At 46.6% G+C, this 17,057-nt stretch overlaps 1 protein-coding gene across 3 annotated transcripts; it reads right to left on the bottom strand.

Annotated features, from left to right (window-relative positions):
- Nucleotides 1-51: 51 nt before the first annotated feature.
- LOC117894742 lies at nucleotides 52-16,140 on the bottom strand. 3 transcript variants are annotated; one of them, XM_034801942.1, is made up of 2 exons: nucleotides 16,016-16,140; nucleotides 52-5,307 (listed from the first exon to the last, which is right to left on the bottom strand). In XM_034801942.1, exon 2 carries the CDS (start codon nucleotides 5,291-5,293, stop codon nucleotides 1,238-1,240), a length of 4,056 nt encoding a protein of 1,351 aa, XP_034657833.1. In that variant the 5' UTR covers nucleotides 5,294-5,307; nucleotides 16,016-16,140; the 3' UTR covers nucleotides 52-1,237. The 3 variants fall into 3 exon arrangements, with proteins under 3 accessions (XP_034657833.1, XP_034657834.1, XP_034657832.1); XM_034801943.1 differs by lacking the exon at nucleotides 16,016-16,140 and adding an exon at nucleotides 15,600-15,759; XM_034801941.1 differs by lacking the exon at nucleotides 16,016-16,140 and adding an exon at nucleotides 8,146-8,261.
- Nucleotides 16,141-17,057: the final 917 nt, after the last annotated feature.

Below are 17,057 nucleotides of genomic sequence, written 5' to 3'. Positions count from 1 at the left end.
TTCATAATTATATATAATAATTATTATTATTTTTACTCATTTATCGTTTATCGTTTTTCATATTTAAATTTATATTTATTTTATTTTTTCGTTAAATATGTTTGTATAAAAAAGTACTAAAGGTCATTGTACTTTTGCCCTGAGTTTGTTTTTTGTTGTGTGTTTTCTTCTTAACTTTTACCTTCTGGCGCAATTTTCCGTTACTCCCCCATCGCTGTGTGTCCCTCTAAAGCCCCTCCTGCCAACTCTGTTCAATTTGCAGCTAAAATTCGATATTTCCCATGGAGTTTGTTCTCTTCTAACAGCAAATTCTTATATGTACAAGTTTTGGTCGGGAAAAATCTCATCAAAATTGAAGACATTCATTCGTTATAAGATTTTGGTTAAAGTTTTCTACGATATAGCGAGGGTTTGCTGGAAAAATTCAAAGGAAATGGCAAACATTCCTCCAGAGTGTAGATTTTTAGTTTGATTTTGAGCAATTTCATTGTGCTGCGAAGCTTTGCCATTATAATAATTATATGGCCACACACATGGACCATATCATATCTATGTAGTAGTAGATGAGAAATTTCTAATTGTAATTTTGATTTTGAAGCTGCTGCTCCTACGATATATAATCTTTATATATGTTAGTGTCCATTCATCCATTCTCTAGATCTGCCTCTAACCCAACCTTATACATGTATGTACGTATTTTGATTTCCACTCCACCCTCCACTGCTCTCTCTTTTCTCTCGCAACTCTTTTTTTCTACGTTAAATTACTATTACGCATAGGAACTTTGATATTTAATCACTAGAGATATATTTGTTATGTTTATAGTTTATGCCTTGCAACCATCCAAATATACATAAGTAAATATTTATTTACATATATCATGATAATCGTTGTTGTTTTTGTTAGCACAGTGCTGCCAGCTGAAACGGACTTGTTCTTGTTTGATTATTTTGCGGATTTATTTATATTTTTAGTGGTTTATAGTTGGGCCATGTTAGACATGGCTTAGATCGTTAATTATGGGGGGGTTTGGGGGGGGATTTCATGTATATTTAAGTTTAATTATGAGCTCAACTAATATGCGCACTCAGTCTTTTGTAGTTCCACTATTTTGTCTCTTGTTCCTAACTCTTCTTTTACTTTTATTCGTTTCAGGGAGGATCTCGATTAATGTTTCAGGGTTGTATTTCGTAACTTACTGCTGCTGGCAACACTGTAAATTGGGGTTGCATCATCCTTAGGCTGGTGTTAGTCTGAAGCTCAGCGTGGCCGTCTCCGAGGCGCGCACCCGCACAGGCAGATAGACCAGAGCCGGAGCAAATTGCATCTCCGAATCGGCATCGGCTGGCTGCAGATGGAATGCCTGCATCTGATATGCTTCCTCGGAGCGGTCGGGTTGGGCATAGCTCGCTGGTTTCCCAGTGCCATTGGCCAGATCGGTGCACACCTCAAAGGGCGAAGTGGCAGCCGATCGATGGCCTCCTCCAATGCCATTGGGCGTGTTGGACTTGGAGCTGCGGCGTCCGGTAAGATTCGGTGAGCGGTTCTTGCCTGCAGCCAGCGGAGACTGGGCCTTTGGTGAGGGAGTTCCTGGCGTGTGTTGTGTGGGAGAGTGGCTGGTTGTGGCTTTGGAGGTGCTTAGATTGGTGGGTTCCACGTGCAGCTCGGCATCCTCTATGGTTGGTGGAGCTGCTGCCGCTCGGTTGGACTTGCTGCGGGATTTGCCCTGGCTGCGTGCAGCGGCTGGCGGTGGCGGTGGCGCCTCCAGGGACGCCTCCATGCCATCGGCACTGTTGAGCAGCGCGTGCGAGCGTTCGTGGATGAAGAGGAATGCGTAGTAGGGCGTGGTGAAGGGGCACATGGAGCACTGATACTCCTTGAAGCGCTGGGACTGCTCCCCGAACATTCCTGGCAGTGGTGGCAGCGGTGGCATGCCCTGCATGCCCTTGGGCACCTGTTGCTGCATCTGCCCGAAGAGATGCTGCGCGTTGAGGTTCTGCAGCGCTTGAGCGAGATTGGGCGGAGGATTGCCAACAGCTCCTGCGGTGGCTGCTGCGGCTGGTGGTGCAGGCGGAGCTCCACTGCTGCTGCCGTTGGGTATCTTGAGCGTGGGACTGTTGGGCTTGCTGCGGCCAGAGGCAGCCGCTGGAGTTGCCTCCATTTCGCGTAGTCGCTCCACGCCCGCCGGTCCGTGTTCGTTCATCAGATGCGAGCGCAGCCACTTGAAGCTCCGGAATTGTCGCGCACACAGCGGACACACCTCGTGGGCAGCCCCAGAGTTACTTTCCCCTCCTGCAGCTGCCGCTGCTGCTGGCGGCGTCAGATTGAGCTCCTGCTCGGGCGCTGCCTGCTGCGCTGCTGCCGCTGCGGCTGCCGCCTCCAGCTTGACTCCGTTCTGGCCGCGTGGCTGTGGCAGCGGGGAACCCTCCTCGATGATGCCGTGGGTGTTGTGCTTGTGGACACGCAGGAAGTACTTGCTGCACAGCTCCTTGTTGCAGATGTTGCACACGACGCCGCCGATCTGCGCTCCGTTCTCGATCTCGATGCCGTGCATCCGCTGCATGTGGGTCTTCATGAAGTACTTGTTGCACAGCTCCTTGTTGCATATCTCGCAGTAGCTGCTCGTCGGCGTTATCGTGTAGGCTGGCCGATTCGGCGGCGGCACGGGGACAGTGCCTGAAGCTGTTCCTCCTCCTGCAGCTGCCACCGGGCGCTCTGGCGTGTAGAAGCCCTCGCGCAGCGGACTCGCACTGGGAGCGGCGATATGTTGCTTGAATTCCTCGCCACTGCCGGGCGAGGATCTGGCACCAGCATTCGGTGGCGTCTGTGGCCCCGCCTGCTGCTGGTAGAGCGCGTGGAGGGGCAGCTGTTGCTCCGGCAGCGGCATGGACATGCCATGGACAGGCGGCAGCTGCAGTGGCATGCCCATGGGCAGCTGCATCTGTGCGGCATGCTCCGTCATGAGATGTGCTCGAAGTGCGTACTGGTTCTCCAGCTCCCTGCCGCACAGGTGACACGGCAGCGGACGCTTGCCATTGATGTCGTTCAGCTGCTGCAACATGGACTGCAATTTCTGCAGATTCTGCAGTCCCATCACGGAGGAACCATTCAGCTTCTCCTCCTCCAGGTCTGGCTCCAGTTTGATGCGCTTGCTGGGCTGTTCGTTGAGCTCCTGCTCGGCCTCTGGCTCCTGTTCGGGCTCCTGTTCGTGCTCCTGTTCTGCCTGCTCCATTGAGGCAGCAGCCGCTGCCTTGGCCAGCATCAGATTGAGCGGCATAAACGGCCAGCCGCTCAGCTGTGCCTCATCCTTGCCCAGTTCCTCCGGGGGCACAAACACGCCATGCCGCTTCCACTTGTGCGTGCGCAGGAAGTACCGATTGGCGTACTCCTTGTGGCACAGCTCGCAGTAGAACTCCGGGAAGTGTACGCCCAAGCGGCGCAGCTTCTCCGCACTCGAGGCGCACTCCCGGGCCTGCTGCTGCAGCTGCGCGGGCAACTTGCGCGGCGGCGGCACAAAGTTCAGCTCCTCCTGCTCGAGGGTGAAGTCCTCGCGGAAGCCCTCGGGCAGCTGAAACGGCTGTGGTCTGGCCTGCAGCTCCAGCTCTGGCTGTGCCTCCTGCTTGATGGACTGACTCTCAATGGGAGGACTGCCGCGTCGCGTCTGTCCCTGGGAGTTGGGCGAGGAATCTGCCGCTGCCCCTGCCGCTGCCTGTTCGTGCTGCTTGGCGCGGTGTCGCCGCATGGCAAAGATGTTGGTGAAGCGCTTCGAGCAGATGTCGCAGTGTATGTTGGCCACGGGCGCTGCTGCATCCACTTTGGCTGCCACACTGGACGGGGCTGGCGGCGGTGGCGGCGGTGGCTGCGGCGCTGCGGCTGCCTCTCGCTGCAGCTGGAACATGTGGCTCATGGAGCTGCCGCTGTTGCTGTTGTTGTTGCTGCTGGTCGTGTTGTTGTTGTTGTTGTTGCTGGAAGTGCTGTTGGCTGTTGGCTCACCCACAGGGTCAAAGATTCCATGCTTGTTGGCTTTGTGTGTCTTGAGGAAATATTTGTTGCAGAATTCCTTGTTGCACAGCTCGCAGTATGCCTCCGGATTGAAGATGCGCAACGGTGGACGATTCAGTCCATCCACCCCGGGGAATCCGGACATGCCCAGCAGCGGCAGATAACCCGCCGGACCCATGCCGGGTGGAAAGGGAAAGGCAGGGCCCAGCGCCGAGCCATGAGGGTGAAGCTGCTGCTGCTGCTGCTGCTGCTGTTGCTGCTGTTGGGCCATGGCATTGTACCAGTGTTCCTGCTCTTGGTCCTGCTCCTGCTCCCGGCCATGCCCATTGGACATGTCCTGCTCGAGCTGCAGCTGATTGGGACTCTCCTCGCGCTCCAGCTTCACCTTGATCGAGCTGAGAAAGTCCATGGGCTCGACATCCCGCTCCTGCTGCTGTCCCTCGCGATGATCCTGCAGCATGTGCAGACTGAGCTTGAACTCGGTCTCAAAGTTCTCGCCGCACTGCTTGCAGTAGGTCTGATAGGGATTGCGACGCTGATCCTGCTCCTGCTGCTGCTGCTGCTGCTGCTTGGCCTCTGATATGTGCTCGGACTCCTCCTCCTGCTGCTGCTCCTCCTGCTCCTGCTTGTGCTGCTGCAGCAGCTCGAAGGTCTCCTTCAGCTTCTCCATGGACTTGGGCAGAAACATCTTCGACAGCTTCTCCTCATAGTCCACCCGCGTGCGATCCTCGAGCTGTGCCTCCGCCCCGCTCAGGTTGAGCGCCTCCAGGCGACTGGGATTGTGCTGCTTGCGCCGCTTCTTGGCCGCATCGCTGAGCGCTTCCAGCAGCTGCAGCTGCATGGCTGCCGCATTGGCTGCCGCCGCGGCCATTGCCGCCATGTTGCTGGCACCCTCTTCCGTTTCCATTTCCATTTCCGTTTCCGCTGCCGCTGCCGCTCCATCCTCCACTCCTCCCTCAGCTGTCGCTTCTCCCGCTTCCGTTGCCACATCCTCGTCATCTTCGGCATTGTCTGCCTCATTTGTGCTGCTTCCCGCTGGCTTCTGCAATGTCTTTGGCGACTGCGAGGGCTCCCGTTCCAGCTCCCCTCCCTTGACCAACTGCTCTGTGGGTGAATGGTTGCCAGCTGCTGCTCCTCCTCCTGCTCCTCCCGCTGCTGCTGTTGTGGCTTCATGTGTATTGTTGTTGTTGCTTCGATTCGTGTTGAGTGTCGATGAGTTGGAGACATCGGAGAGAGCAGTGTCCTCGCTGCTCAGATCTGGCGGTGGGGTGGCATATATGGATGCAGCCATTTTGGATGATATTACTACAAGGGAGAGAGAGAGGGGATGGAGTGAGGTTAGACATTGGTATTGATGAGTTGAAAGAACTTTTTAATTGAAGTCGCAGCCAAATGCTGAAGCCAAAGCCAAAGCTGAAACCGAAACCGAAGCCATGCTAGCGGCTGGCAGGGGGTGTAGCTCGCAGGGGGGCTTGCTACATAATTAATTGTTCTATATATAATTTTGATTAAATGTTATGTGTGTGTGTGTATAAGGCACAATTCATGCCTTTCACAGGCAAAACATGGTCAACTTTTAGGTTCAATTCTTTAGCAGATCAATCCCTTAGCAAGTTCTTCTATGCACCCCTCGGCCCACACTTTATTGTACATAATGTACAAGCCTTGGTTGAGCCATTTGCTGGCAAAAATAATAAGCTGCAACAATAAGAAGCCAAAAGCCCACATGGAATATTTTTGTGTGCCGAGAATTTCATTCAATTTTGGGCTCTTGGCTTCTTGCGGCTACTCATTTTTCTTTTCTGCCAACAAACACACACACACACACACACACACACACACACTACACACATATTTGCTATGTAATATTTGTGTCTCATTTCCGTATGCGCTTAATTTCATTTCTCTGTCGCTGCTGCCGCTACTGCCGCTGCTGCCTCTGCTGCTTCCTTCTTCGTCATCATCATCATTCCTTGAGCCTCCCCCCCGCTCCGCCCACTCCTACACCATCTCTTGCTTACCCTCTCTTCGGCCCACCCGCTCCTATTGCCCCTCTCTCGCTACACTTTTTCATTTTTGTGCAAATTCTATGAAAAATTTTTCCATTATGTACACAAATACCCAGGCAGGAGGCAGGCCAGTCCTCAGCGCACACACACACACACACATGCATATATTATGCCACCCACTAACACACAAACACACACACACATACAGAAACCCATTTTTTTTTGGTGGCACACACGAAAATTTATACAAAGTCATCCGATTTAAGGAATACAAATTTTGCTTATTTTCTCTCGCCCTCTCTCGCTCTCACTCTCCCTCTGTCACGTTCCAGCAAAACTTTTTGCGCCTCACACACACACACACTCACATCAGCCATCTCTTTCACTCTCTCTCTCTCCTCTCCTTTCCTCTCACTTGAGCCGAGCATAAAACTTATAAAAATTTTCTTCAACATGACTTGGTAAAATAAATTTGATTCTCAAGAAAAGCGAAAAAGGAAGCAAAACCAAAGGGAAGGAATGGGAGGATAGTGGGGCGAGGTTGGGGGGGAGGGTGAAGAAGAAAATGCCCGGCAACCAGGGTCGGTGAGGGGGTGGGGAGAGGCGAACTGTCAGTAGTGGCTGTGGGGGCATGGGCAAAATTTTTCGAAATAAACCGAAAATGTCTTTCTTTTTTCCTATTTGTGTAAGGAGGAAAGGCTGAGGGGGTGGTAGAGCAAAGGCAGGGGGGAAGGGTGGCATAGGAGCACGCCCAAGAAGGTGGCAACGAAGGAGAGCAGCGTGGCAGAAGGGGCAGCGAGTGGGGCAAAGGAAAAGGCAAAAGAAAAATATTCTCAACTATGCTGCAGACATAAATTAAGTTTCCATGGTTGGAAATTGGTTCTCTTTGCTACATTCTGCTCCTTTTTTCGTAGTTGTTGTTGTTGACTTTTCTTTTATACAATTTCTTCAGGACATTCGCTCCCCGCTCCCCCCTAAACCAGCAGCAGCAGCAGCAGCAGCACATCCTTCTGGCCTTCTGGTACTTTGAGAAGTTAAGCAAAAATGCCTGCCAGGATGTGCGCATTTCTCTTCGGCATTTCACTCCCCGTTGGTGTGTCTGTGTGTGTGCCTGTGTGTGTGTGTGTGTGTAGTATCTATGTGTGGGTGTTGCTTGTATTTTGGTTGGGATTTTTATAAAGCCTAAGGTAGTTTGATGTTATTTTATTTGATTTTTTTTTGCCTGCCTGCCCGTCCATCTTTTGGGTGGGTTGAAGACATCGCAGGCGGAGGACTGGACCGAGGCTGTTCGAAATGAAAATGGCAGCCGAGTGTAAACAGAAGCATGTACTCGTACTCCCACTCCCACTCCCACTCCCATGTACCATATACTCGCACATGGCATACATATCGCATATTTGAGCAAACTCCAAGACGAAAGGCGGCTAATTTTGGCCACCACCGAAACATATCAAAGTAGTTTCGATGGCCAATACCCCACAGGGGGGCAGACGGTAGTGTTGAGACACTTGCCAAAGGGAAAAGCCAATAACGTGAAATTGGTTTTGGTTTTGGTTTTTTTTTCGGTTATGGCAACCTTCTCTGCTTAAGACTTTGGCAATTGGAAAACCAAAGCAGGAGCTTAGGGGTAAGGGTAGAGACTAGCTAAAAATGTTTAAAAATAAATAAAAATAACTCTGATATTTAATTAATTAATTTCAATAATAGAAGAAGAGATCTGGTGGAGCTCTAGGGCTAATTTAGCTCTGAAAGTTATGCCACAGACTGAAAATAGAAGGCAGCTAAAAGCAAACGGAGAGTAAGTCCATGAATAAAAATCTCACAAGCTTAAACAAACAATTTTGGAACCTTTTATGACTTTCCATTTAATAATTCTGTTAACAAAAACTGTCATTGAGATTTTGAGATTATATCCCAATCCATTAATTGGCACTTTCTGCCACTGATCGCTGATCATGAGTGCCCACTTTTCAGTACCCAAAAGCCACACATTTTAATCAAGTGAAGTGCTGCGAACTGCTCGAATTCTGCCACTATTTGATCACCTTTTAATGTCTCTTTTGAACACCATCAGGCATAACTTATAGGCTCTTGAAACCACACTTTTAACTGCTAAAATCTATCCTCAACATACTCATGAATAAATTGTAGTGGCTGCCGCTTCCGCGATCAATTAAACTTTCTTTGAATATTAAGTGCACTTTTAGTTGTAAAACATTTTCCATGGAATTTAAAATGTAATTCCTAGCGGATCATTGCATCACTTTCAATTAAATTTCTTTATTTTTGTTGCTCATAAGTCACTTGGTCATGCGCGTGTCGCACTTTGCACTTTTCGCTCTTTCGCGCTGCACTCCGCTGTGATCTCGTTTGGTGGTTGTGTTTTGTGTCCTGCCAAGTGGCCCGCTCGTTTGCAACTGCCGCATGACACAGCAGAATAACAAAAAATATCAACTATCAATTTACCCGATTTTTTCCTCAAAATCAAAACAGCAAATATAGCAACAATGATACTAAAATCACACACAGACACAGACGCGGGCACACACGAGGAACCCAAACCCTTACCCCTCCATACCATTTAATAGTTTTTCCACACACACACGGAGTGAGCTTCTCCCTCCAACCCATATCATGGTAAAAACCTCAATAAAACACCCCAAAATATCAAAAATCATAGAATTTCCCTTAAAAAAAAAAAAACAACGACAACGCTGAGCAGCGCTGCCCGGAAAACCATTATTGCTCCGCCCCTTTTTTTAGTAAAATTTTTCAGTTACCACCACAACTACAAAAGTACAGAGGGGAGACAGGGATAGGGATAGACAGTCTGATAGAAAGTGGGAAAGAGGGAGAGCGAGCTGGGGTGACACCGGGGGAATGAGCAACAATCGAATCGCGCAATGAGTTTTCCTTGCCTTTGTTGTTGTTGCAGCGGCAGTAGCACGAGTTCGAGTTGTTGTTGCTGTACTTGTAGTTGTTGTCGTGCCAATTATTTATCACACATTTCAATAGGATTTTCCATTTGTTTTTCTTACGACAGTGGAGTCAGTTCGGAGTGAGTTCCCAATCGTGGATGTTCGAGTATTTCTTATTCTGATTTTGTGACTCTGTCTTATGGTTTCTTGCAACCCTTTCCTTCTCATATAATTAAACTATTCCTAGAGTACTTGCATTGTATAGTAAAGAGTCAATGGTAGAGATTTTCGGGGTTGTAATACGCCTATTAAGGTGTGAGCCAGCGATTGGATTGCTCTAATTGAAGGAAGCGTGTCCTGCGGTTACTTGGATATACTCCTCTTTAGGTACATAGATTCTCAGCTAGGGGAATCTTTAGAATCGTTCTTTGTTTGGCAATGCCATTGTCCTATTTATTGTGTGTGTCTTTTGGCAGGGATCTTTCGTGCGTAATTTTGTTGATTTAACAAAGGAATGAAGGGTACAGTTTTCAATCTTTTAATGCCATTTTCAGTCAAGAGGAATAGTAAAAGGGGAAATAGTTTGCTAAATGATTAGCTACTTGTTTGTATGGCTGTTAGGAGCTCTTTTATGTGTAAATTTCCGCTTTTTTGAGCACTTTTCGAGTGCTGAGATTCGAGGTTTTATGTCCGATAATGTCACATTTTTATGCGGGTGAACACTCTACACTGTAGAGTCTACAGAAAGATAAAAGGTTCCTGCATCAAAAGATGTGACAAATTCTGCTGGTAAATTGAAGTGTAAAGAATTAAAAATTCCTTTTCTAGATTAAATGATTCCTAAAAGATATTGTACTCTCAGAAACTCTTATCATTGTGGGATTAATAGTGGAATATTTAGAATTTAAACAGTTTCAGCTGCAGGAAGCAGCTCCCTTTTAGCTCCCTTTTAGCTCCCTTTTTTAGCTCCCTTTTCTCTCCAAATCAGCAGCTAGAAATCTCAACTAGCAGCATGCCCCAGAGCTGTGCGAGGGAATGCTTTTGCTTTTGCTTTTGCTTCTTGCTCAGATTGATAGATTGATTTTGACTTTTCGAAAGATATATTGCCAGTGTGCAAGCATGCGTGTGTGCGTGTGTGTATGCACATGTGTATTCATGTGTCTGTGTGAGTCCAACCTTGGCCACCCTTTGGCATTCGGCATTCGGCATTTCACACACATCAAAAGCCGCAAAAGCGAAAGTGACTTGGGGAGACCAGCCTGCCTTTGCTTTCCTTTCTCTTCTCTTTCCCTTCCCTTCCCTTCCCTTCCTTTTCTTTCCTCTTCCCCTTTTCGTTCGTTTGTTGCCGCCTGCCTGTTCTCCGACCGCTGCGGGACTGGGACGCAGCGACTGCGCTTGCGCATGGAGTGTGCCAGTTAACGGTTTCTCGCTCTCTGCTGGCGCGCTCTCCCGCTCCTCTGCTCCTCTGCTCTTCTGCTATCTTCTGCTGCTGCTATGTCGCGCCGGTTGAACGACACTCGCTACAGCAACAGCAACAACAATAGCAACAGCCGTGTAGGAGCCCATTCATTGGGAGACGGGAGACCGACCCATTGGTCGTTCGCTGCGTGGGCGCTCCGAGATCTCTCGGTTCGGTGCCATTTTCGGGTCGGACACCGGGCACTGGGCCGGCCACCGGTGGTCTGGCCTGTAGCCGTAGCCGTAGTCGTTAGGAGTCGTGGTCAAGGTTTCGCTATTGACTTTCACTTTCACACATGTCGGGCGTCGGGCGTCGGACGTCGGACGTCGGGCACATGTCCACTGTGACGTTGTGCCGGCACTTTCGCTTTCCGTGGCACGCACCCCCGCCAGGCCCCCACTGCCCGTCTGCCCCATTTGTAGGCGCATGTCTCTCTCGGTGCAGGCATACGAAAAACGTAAACAAACCGAGCGCTGTGGCATTTGATATTTTCGGAAAGGATAATGGAATGGAAACCGCCCTCTGCCTCTGCCATTAGGCTTCGAGTAAAATAATAATTATGAAATTTAAACTCGCGGCAACTGCATGGAACCACCCTGCCCCGTGTCCTGCGGCTGACGAAATGTCGGTTATGATTGACGCACGCCCCTGTCGGCCCATATGCCACACTAACGTACAGACGGACGCCCCCGATTGCCCCTGTATGTGGCATGCAATTAATATTTCTGATGAAAATCAAATTGAAATTATGCGTGGACTCAAAAATGAGAGTTGACAAAGAGGGGGAACACACATAATGACCAAAGGAAAACCAATCAAACAACCCTCTGGCGCAGAGTGCTGATCTTTGTTGGTTTTCGAATGACTGCGGGGGAGGAATGTGCCAGGGGGAAGGGGCCGGGTAATGTGTGCGACAAATTGCTCTATTGGATGGGTCCAAAAGTTACGTGAGATTTCGAGCAGTAGAAGTTTGAGTTTCGAAGGAATATCTTTCAGAATTACTTTCATTTTTCCCCCGAAAATGTTTGGGACACAATTTACGTGGAAATTCACCCATCCAACATTAATGATGACTGCAGGCACGAACTCCTCTAGCCCTAAGCTGTACAGTGTACACCAAACAACACACAAAAAGAAAGTAAAAGCGAAGAAAAAACACACACACAAACTGCCAGTTTCTATGGGGGCGCCGTGCCGCTCATTAGTAAGAAATCTCATTAGAAACCAATGAACGAGCACAGAAAAAATAAGCGCACAGGGCCGGGGAGGGGAGGGGTTGGGCGGGCGATCAACCTTCTAATGAGTATTGCTGTGGGGGTGGAGCGAACTGAAAATCGTTCATCAGTTTTCGATATTTTTGTGTAATTATTTTCACTTTCACATCTACGGCAAAAAATTAATTTAACCCACCCAAAAATTGCTTCCACCCATCCATAAGTCGAAGCTCCTCGCACACCCCCTACCCCTCTCCCAGGCGACATTTTTTTCCCCGTTGCGACTGCCGAACCAACCGAACAGCCAACCAACCCAGAAACTATCTTTCGCTCCTTTTCTCCTTTTGGGTGGCACTAAAATTTTGTTTCTATCAAATATTATTTTCCACAATAAACTAAAATGCGACTGTGTGTGTGTGTGTTTTTCCACCCCTAAGCTCTAGAGTGTGCGTAGGGCATGATAAAATAAAAATACGAAAAATATGGAAAAAAAATACGGAGAAAAATTAATAATGAAACTCAAACACAGAGAGACAAGGACAAATGCTATATACATAAGCCATGGCTATACATTGTATGTGTGTGTGGGGTGTACACTATGCATATGTGTGTGTGTGTGTGTAGTAGGGTTGGGGTTGCAGCCTGCTTATTATAATCATTTTGATAATAAGGCAAGTGTACCCCGTACGTACGAGTAGTTCCATGTACAAAAGTTTCTCTTTCTCTCTCTGCTCTAATGAGAGCCCCATCATCATCATTGGACATTGCTCATTATCATCAGCATCATAATGATGAAGTTTTATCTTGGAGCCTGTCACACAGTCACCCCCATAAGTTTGCAGGCAGAAAAGATGTTGGCAAGAAATCTATCTACAAAAGTTTTCACCCAAAAAAAAAAAATAAAAAGAAAAGCAGAAAAATTCCATAAATTTTTGCTTAGGTCTTCTGCCCTCTCTCTCCCGTGCACACATGGGTATTGGGGGGAGAAGTTTGCAATTTTATCAGAAACACAGACACACACACATACAACCCTCCTCCTGCCGAAAGTTCTCTCCTTTGGCGACCGACCCCCCAAGCGAGTTTATGAAACCATCAAATTATTTTCTTTTCCATTTCTGACACTCAAAAGAAAATGGCAAACACACCAGCGAGCGAAAGAGACAGAGGCGTTGTGAGAAAGAGAGGGAAGGCAAGAATGTTGGCTGGGTGTGGGAGGGTGAAAGCCAGGCTGAAGAAATGAAGGGAAAGCACAAAAAGGGAGAAAGAAAGGAAAAAAAAATTATTATTTTCCAGTTACACTCTTCGCATGGGTCTCCATGGTGGCCCTGGCACATCCTTTACATTACATTTTCCTGCTCAAAGTTTTTGCCATAAGTCCTCCACCCCCCACAGCCACCCAGCCACCACTCCCTCCCCCCCTCCTCGTGCTTTTCTTGCTGTTCTTCCTTAACCCAAAATGCCTGCGGGTTACATTTTTGCCCAGTCCGTCGGTCCGTGTGTGTTTTTACTCGGTATTTTTGGGAGGTATAATTTGTGTTTCTGGGAAGTTTGCGTGCGACATTTCTGATCAGCATGAGCTGCCGTTTGATTATATTTATAGTAAATATTTATATATATTTTATAGGAAGTAAAAATCGCATAATTTAGCCGGAAAACCTAACATCACCGAAGGGCATTGCTCACCCTGCAACCTGCTAAAGGGTATCCCTTAGTCGGCACCTTTCTCTTCCACTTTTATGTGTTTGCTTGTGTTTGTGTGTGTGTGGGAGCTACTTCGTCTTATTCGAGTACGAAATTTTTATGAGAAAATGCCTGCCAGGGCTCAGGGCCAGCCAGCCATCGTGGGTGTTGGGTGTGTGCTGTGTGCTGGCTGGGCCCAGGCTGTATATCAAAATATTTAAAAGCAAATATAATATTGGGGGAGTTAAGCGCTGGGCGGCTGTATGAGTATATTTATGTGGGAGGATTATGGGCAAAAGGCGTAATAGGAAAACACTTAAGCAGCCACCCAGAGCCCCAACGCCATGTCTCACTCGAGCGAAATATGAAAATGTAAAAAAAATATGTACATACATATGTACATATATGTATGTATACATAGTACATATATTAATAATGAGCCGCAGCGCCAGCGCAAAGAGAAAATGAGAAAAATATAAAATTATATATGGTGTGTGTCTGTGTGTGGAATTTATTGATTTTCAGCGAATAAATATTGCTGGAAGAGCACATGGCAAGTGACTTAATATCAGTCTGCTTTGATATTACCATATACGCAGGCACCAACACACACATAGAGTATGTGTATGTGTGTGTGTGTAGAGCAGAGATATATCTTTATATTGAAATTGATTTGACGCTGACGCTGACGCGGCTATCGTTGAAATTTTTATATTTTTATTGTCATTAAAAATACTTAATCTCCGACGGGGCACAGTTATTGGCCCTCACACACACACACACTGTCATAAAATGGTGCTGGCTGCAGTAAGTGTGGGTGTACACGTTTATATTTGGGGCATTTCAGCACTTTAATCATGTTCCATATCGAAACAAATTTTACTTTATCGCTATCCCTAGCCGGTACGCCCGTACATATTATTATTATTATTTTTCTGTTCTGTTTTTTGCTTTATTAGCACCCCTAAGGGGAACCTCATGGCGTATGCTCAATGTGTGATAAAAACCGGACAGAGAGAGTGAGAGCGAGAGCGAGAGAGAGCGAAAGCCTAATGAGACTTTTTAATAAATTGCCTTTGGCTTTGGCTTTGCGTTTGCGTTTGCCTGTGTGCCACATTTTTAGTACAATTTTCATTATTAATAAAACTTTATGACATCTATATCTGAGTTCGGGCGGCTCGCTCCGTTGTGCAGTTTTGTTTCATAAAAAAGGGGGCAGAGACACACACAGATACACACATGCACGATTTATTATTCCAATTAAATTTACCAACTTCGTTTGTCATTGTCCTGCATATACTTTACGGGCGTGTGTGCGTCATGACACCCATCAAAAGTGGGCCACCATTTTGGACCATGCGTTTTCTAATGCCGACAATTGTTGGAGCCATTAAGTTACATTTCCCACAACAAATAATGAATGATAATGATAGCTAAAAAGCTAATCTGATTTAATTTTAAAATGTTTCATGCATCCCCATATCCTGGAGGAATAACTGAGGAAACTATTAAAAGAAGTGCTTAAACTCCTGGGCAAATAATTAATACAAAAGAATAGCTTTCAAATTAAATGTAATACAAATACTGGAGTGCTTCCTACTTTGCTGGTTGTTTGAACACTGTTCTTATACATTTAACTTATTAATTGTTGAAACATTTATTGCCATTTGAGCACCAGAACAGCACCTATTCGAAGTTTTGGGTAAGCCAACTACTTATGAATCTGTGCGACAAACTTGAAGTTGTTTTAAGCGGACAATTCTTGAGCTGTGATTTGAATTTCAATTTAATTTGAAGATGCAATACACCTGTAAATGCATTCCTTAACCAGTTCTTAAAATGCAGTCAGCATTAAAGGTCGAATAGATACTGAGAAATGACCCCATGAAGCACATGCATCTGTTGTTCAATGTGGGACTCCTATATGTACTTGAGTTTGGGTATGTGTATTATTCTATAGATATATAATGAGTATTTGGAAGATAAATATAAATATGGGTAATAAATATAAATGCAATCCGTCAATTTCCATAGTTACGTCTCAACCAATCAAACTTTTGGTAAATCTGGAAAGTAACGTGGCTATGCGATTTTTTGTGTAAGCATTCCAAAGCATTAAGCAATATAATTTGATGAATTTGCCAATTTTAATTTCATTTGATTTTGATTTTTTGTAAGCCAATTTATGGAATTTTCGTTAGAGTTTCTTTTATGCAAGCGGATAGAGTTTTTATATTGTTCTACAGTTCGGTTATAGGATTATCAGATTATTATTGGTGGTGGTTTAATGTTGCTGGGGGGGTTGGGGGGCACTCACAATGTCTCTGGCCAGAGAGAGCATCTTTAATCCTAAGTGTAAACTTGTGCGCTTCGAGCGGAAACGGTAACGAAAACGGACACTCCACACATTATGCATATTTATGGCTAATATTTTTATTATTGGTTTTGTTAACGATTAAAGCACTTTATTGGTTTTGATTTTGTTGTTTTTAGCACATTGTTTTTGGTTAGAAAAATACAAAAATTAGCCACCACTTGACATGAATTAATTATTTCTTATTGTTATTGGCTTACAAATCCTTGGCTTTGGGGTTTCTTTTTCTTTTTTTGGTCACTTGAACACTTTCGGAAACACTGAAATCGGCAGATTCTTATGCAAAATGCTTCTCATTTTTGTGATATTTATTCTGATTCTTATTCTGCTGCTGAGATTCGTTTTCTGGCAAAACTTACAGAACTTGTACGGGGCGTTACACTTATTCGATCATGCCGACAAGTCTTAAACGACGTTGTGGTAGCCACGCGCGGCTACTTCTGCACCACGTACGCGTTTTCTGTAGACTGAATCGGGCTTTTCCGTTTTTCCATGCGCCAGCCTGCCCGCCAAAGGATGCACGGGCAGCGTCGAGACACCCACACACACAGACACACGGCCAAAAGAGAGAGCGTGAGAGAGAGCGAGCAGCCACAACCACCACCAAGAGCCAGCACACCACCCCCACCGCCCGACAGCCGCAACGCTCTGTTGCTATTTTGTTTACTTCTCGCTGCGGGGGCGGCAAGAGCAATGAGTGGAGTGTGGAGTGCGGCGGGAGGTGTGCGGGGGTGTTTGCTCTTCAAGCCAAAACATGTGTTAACCTTTTTCAGTGGCCAGCGAACTGGTTTAAGGTGCGCTACGAAAGGTAAAAATGATTTCTTTAGAAATTACTGCCTACTTTTGAGGGCATTCACATTCTACGAAAAAATTCCACAAAATCTTCAACTTTTCCAATGAAAATTCAAGATTTTCGACTTAATACCATAATTATATGTATACAGCGCGCCCACTTGATGGATTCTTGGGGAATTAAACACACACAGAGACGCACACACGTACACGTATGAGAATTAAAATCCTACCCTTAGCTCGCAGGACATGCGTATTTGATCGAAAGTATAAAAAAAAGAGAGGAAAAAAAGAAGAGAATTGTGCCCTCGCAAGCAGTTAAGGGAGTCCCACTCTGTAGTTGTTGTTGTTGCTGTTGCTAAAACAGTTTATCAACACGAGCAAGTCTCTGATAAAACAATCATCGTTTATGGTGCAACACGCTGCTCCCCCTGACCGCCCTCCGGCTATTCCTGCAGCATAATTGAGAGATAGTCCAGTGACCAGAACCCTTACCGTGGGGGGTGGTGGCTGCGGCACTCGAGTGGGCATGGTGTGGCGTGTGGAGTGCGGACATGTTCCGTAACCGCATGATTAGAAATCGACTCAAGTCGATGACAAAATGTCCTG

Source organism: Drosophila subobscura, chromosome J (genome assembly GCF_008121235.1).
Source record: "Drosophila subobscura isolate 14011-0131.10 chromosome J, UCBerk_Dsub_1.0, whole genome shotgun sequence".
Lineage (NCBI taxonomy): Eukaryota > Metazoa > Arthropoda > Insecta > Diptera > Drosophilidae > Drosophila > Drosophila subobscura.
The sequence above is the reverse complement of the archived record's forward strand: the minus strand, read 5'-3'. Positions and strand labels throughout refer to the sequence as shown.

Bases quoted from the DNA above. Each gene is read 5' to 3' on its own strand.
- LOC117894742 (XM_034801941.1), bottom strand. From the start codon at position 8,236: ATGGAAAATGTTTTACAACTAAAAGTGCACTTAATATTCAAAGAAAGT. The intron at 5,308-8,145 runs GTATGTTGAGGA...TCTCCCTTGTAG, and splicing joins CCACTACAATTTATTCATGA to TAATATCATCCAAAATGGCT.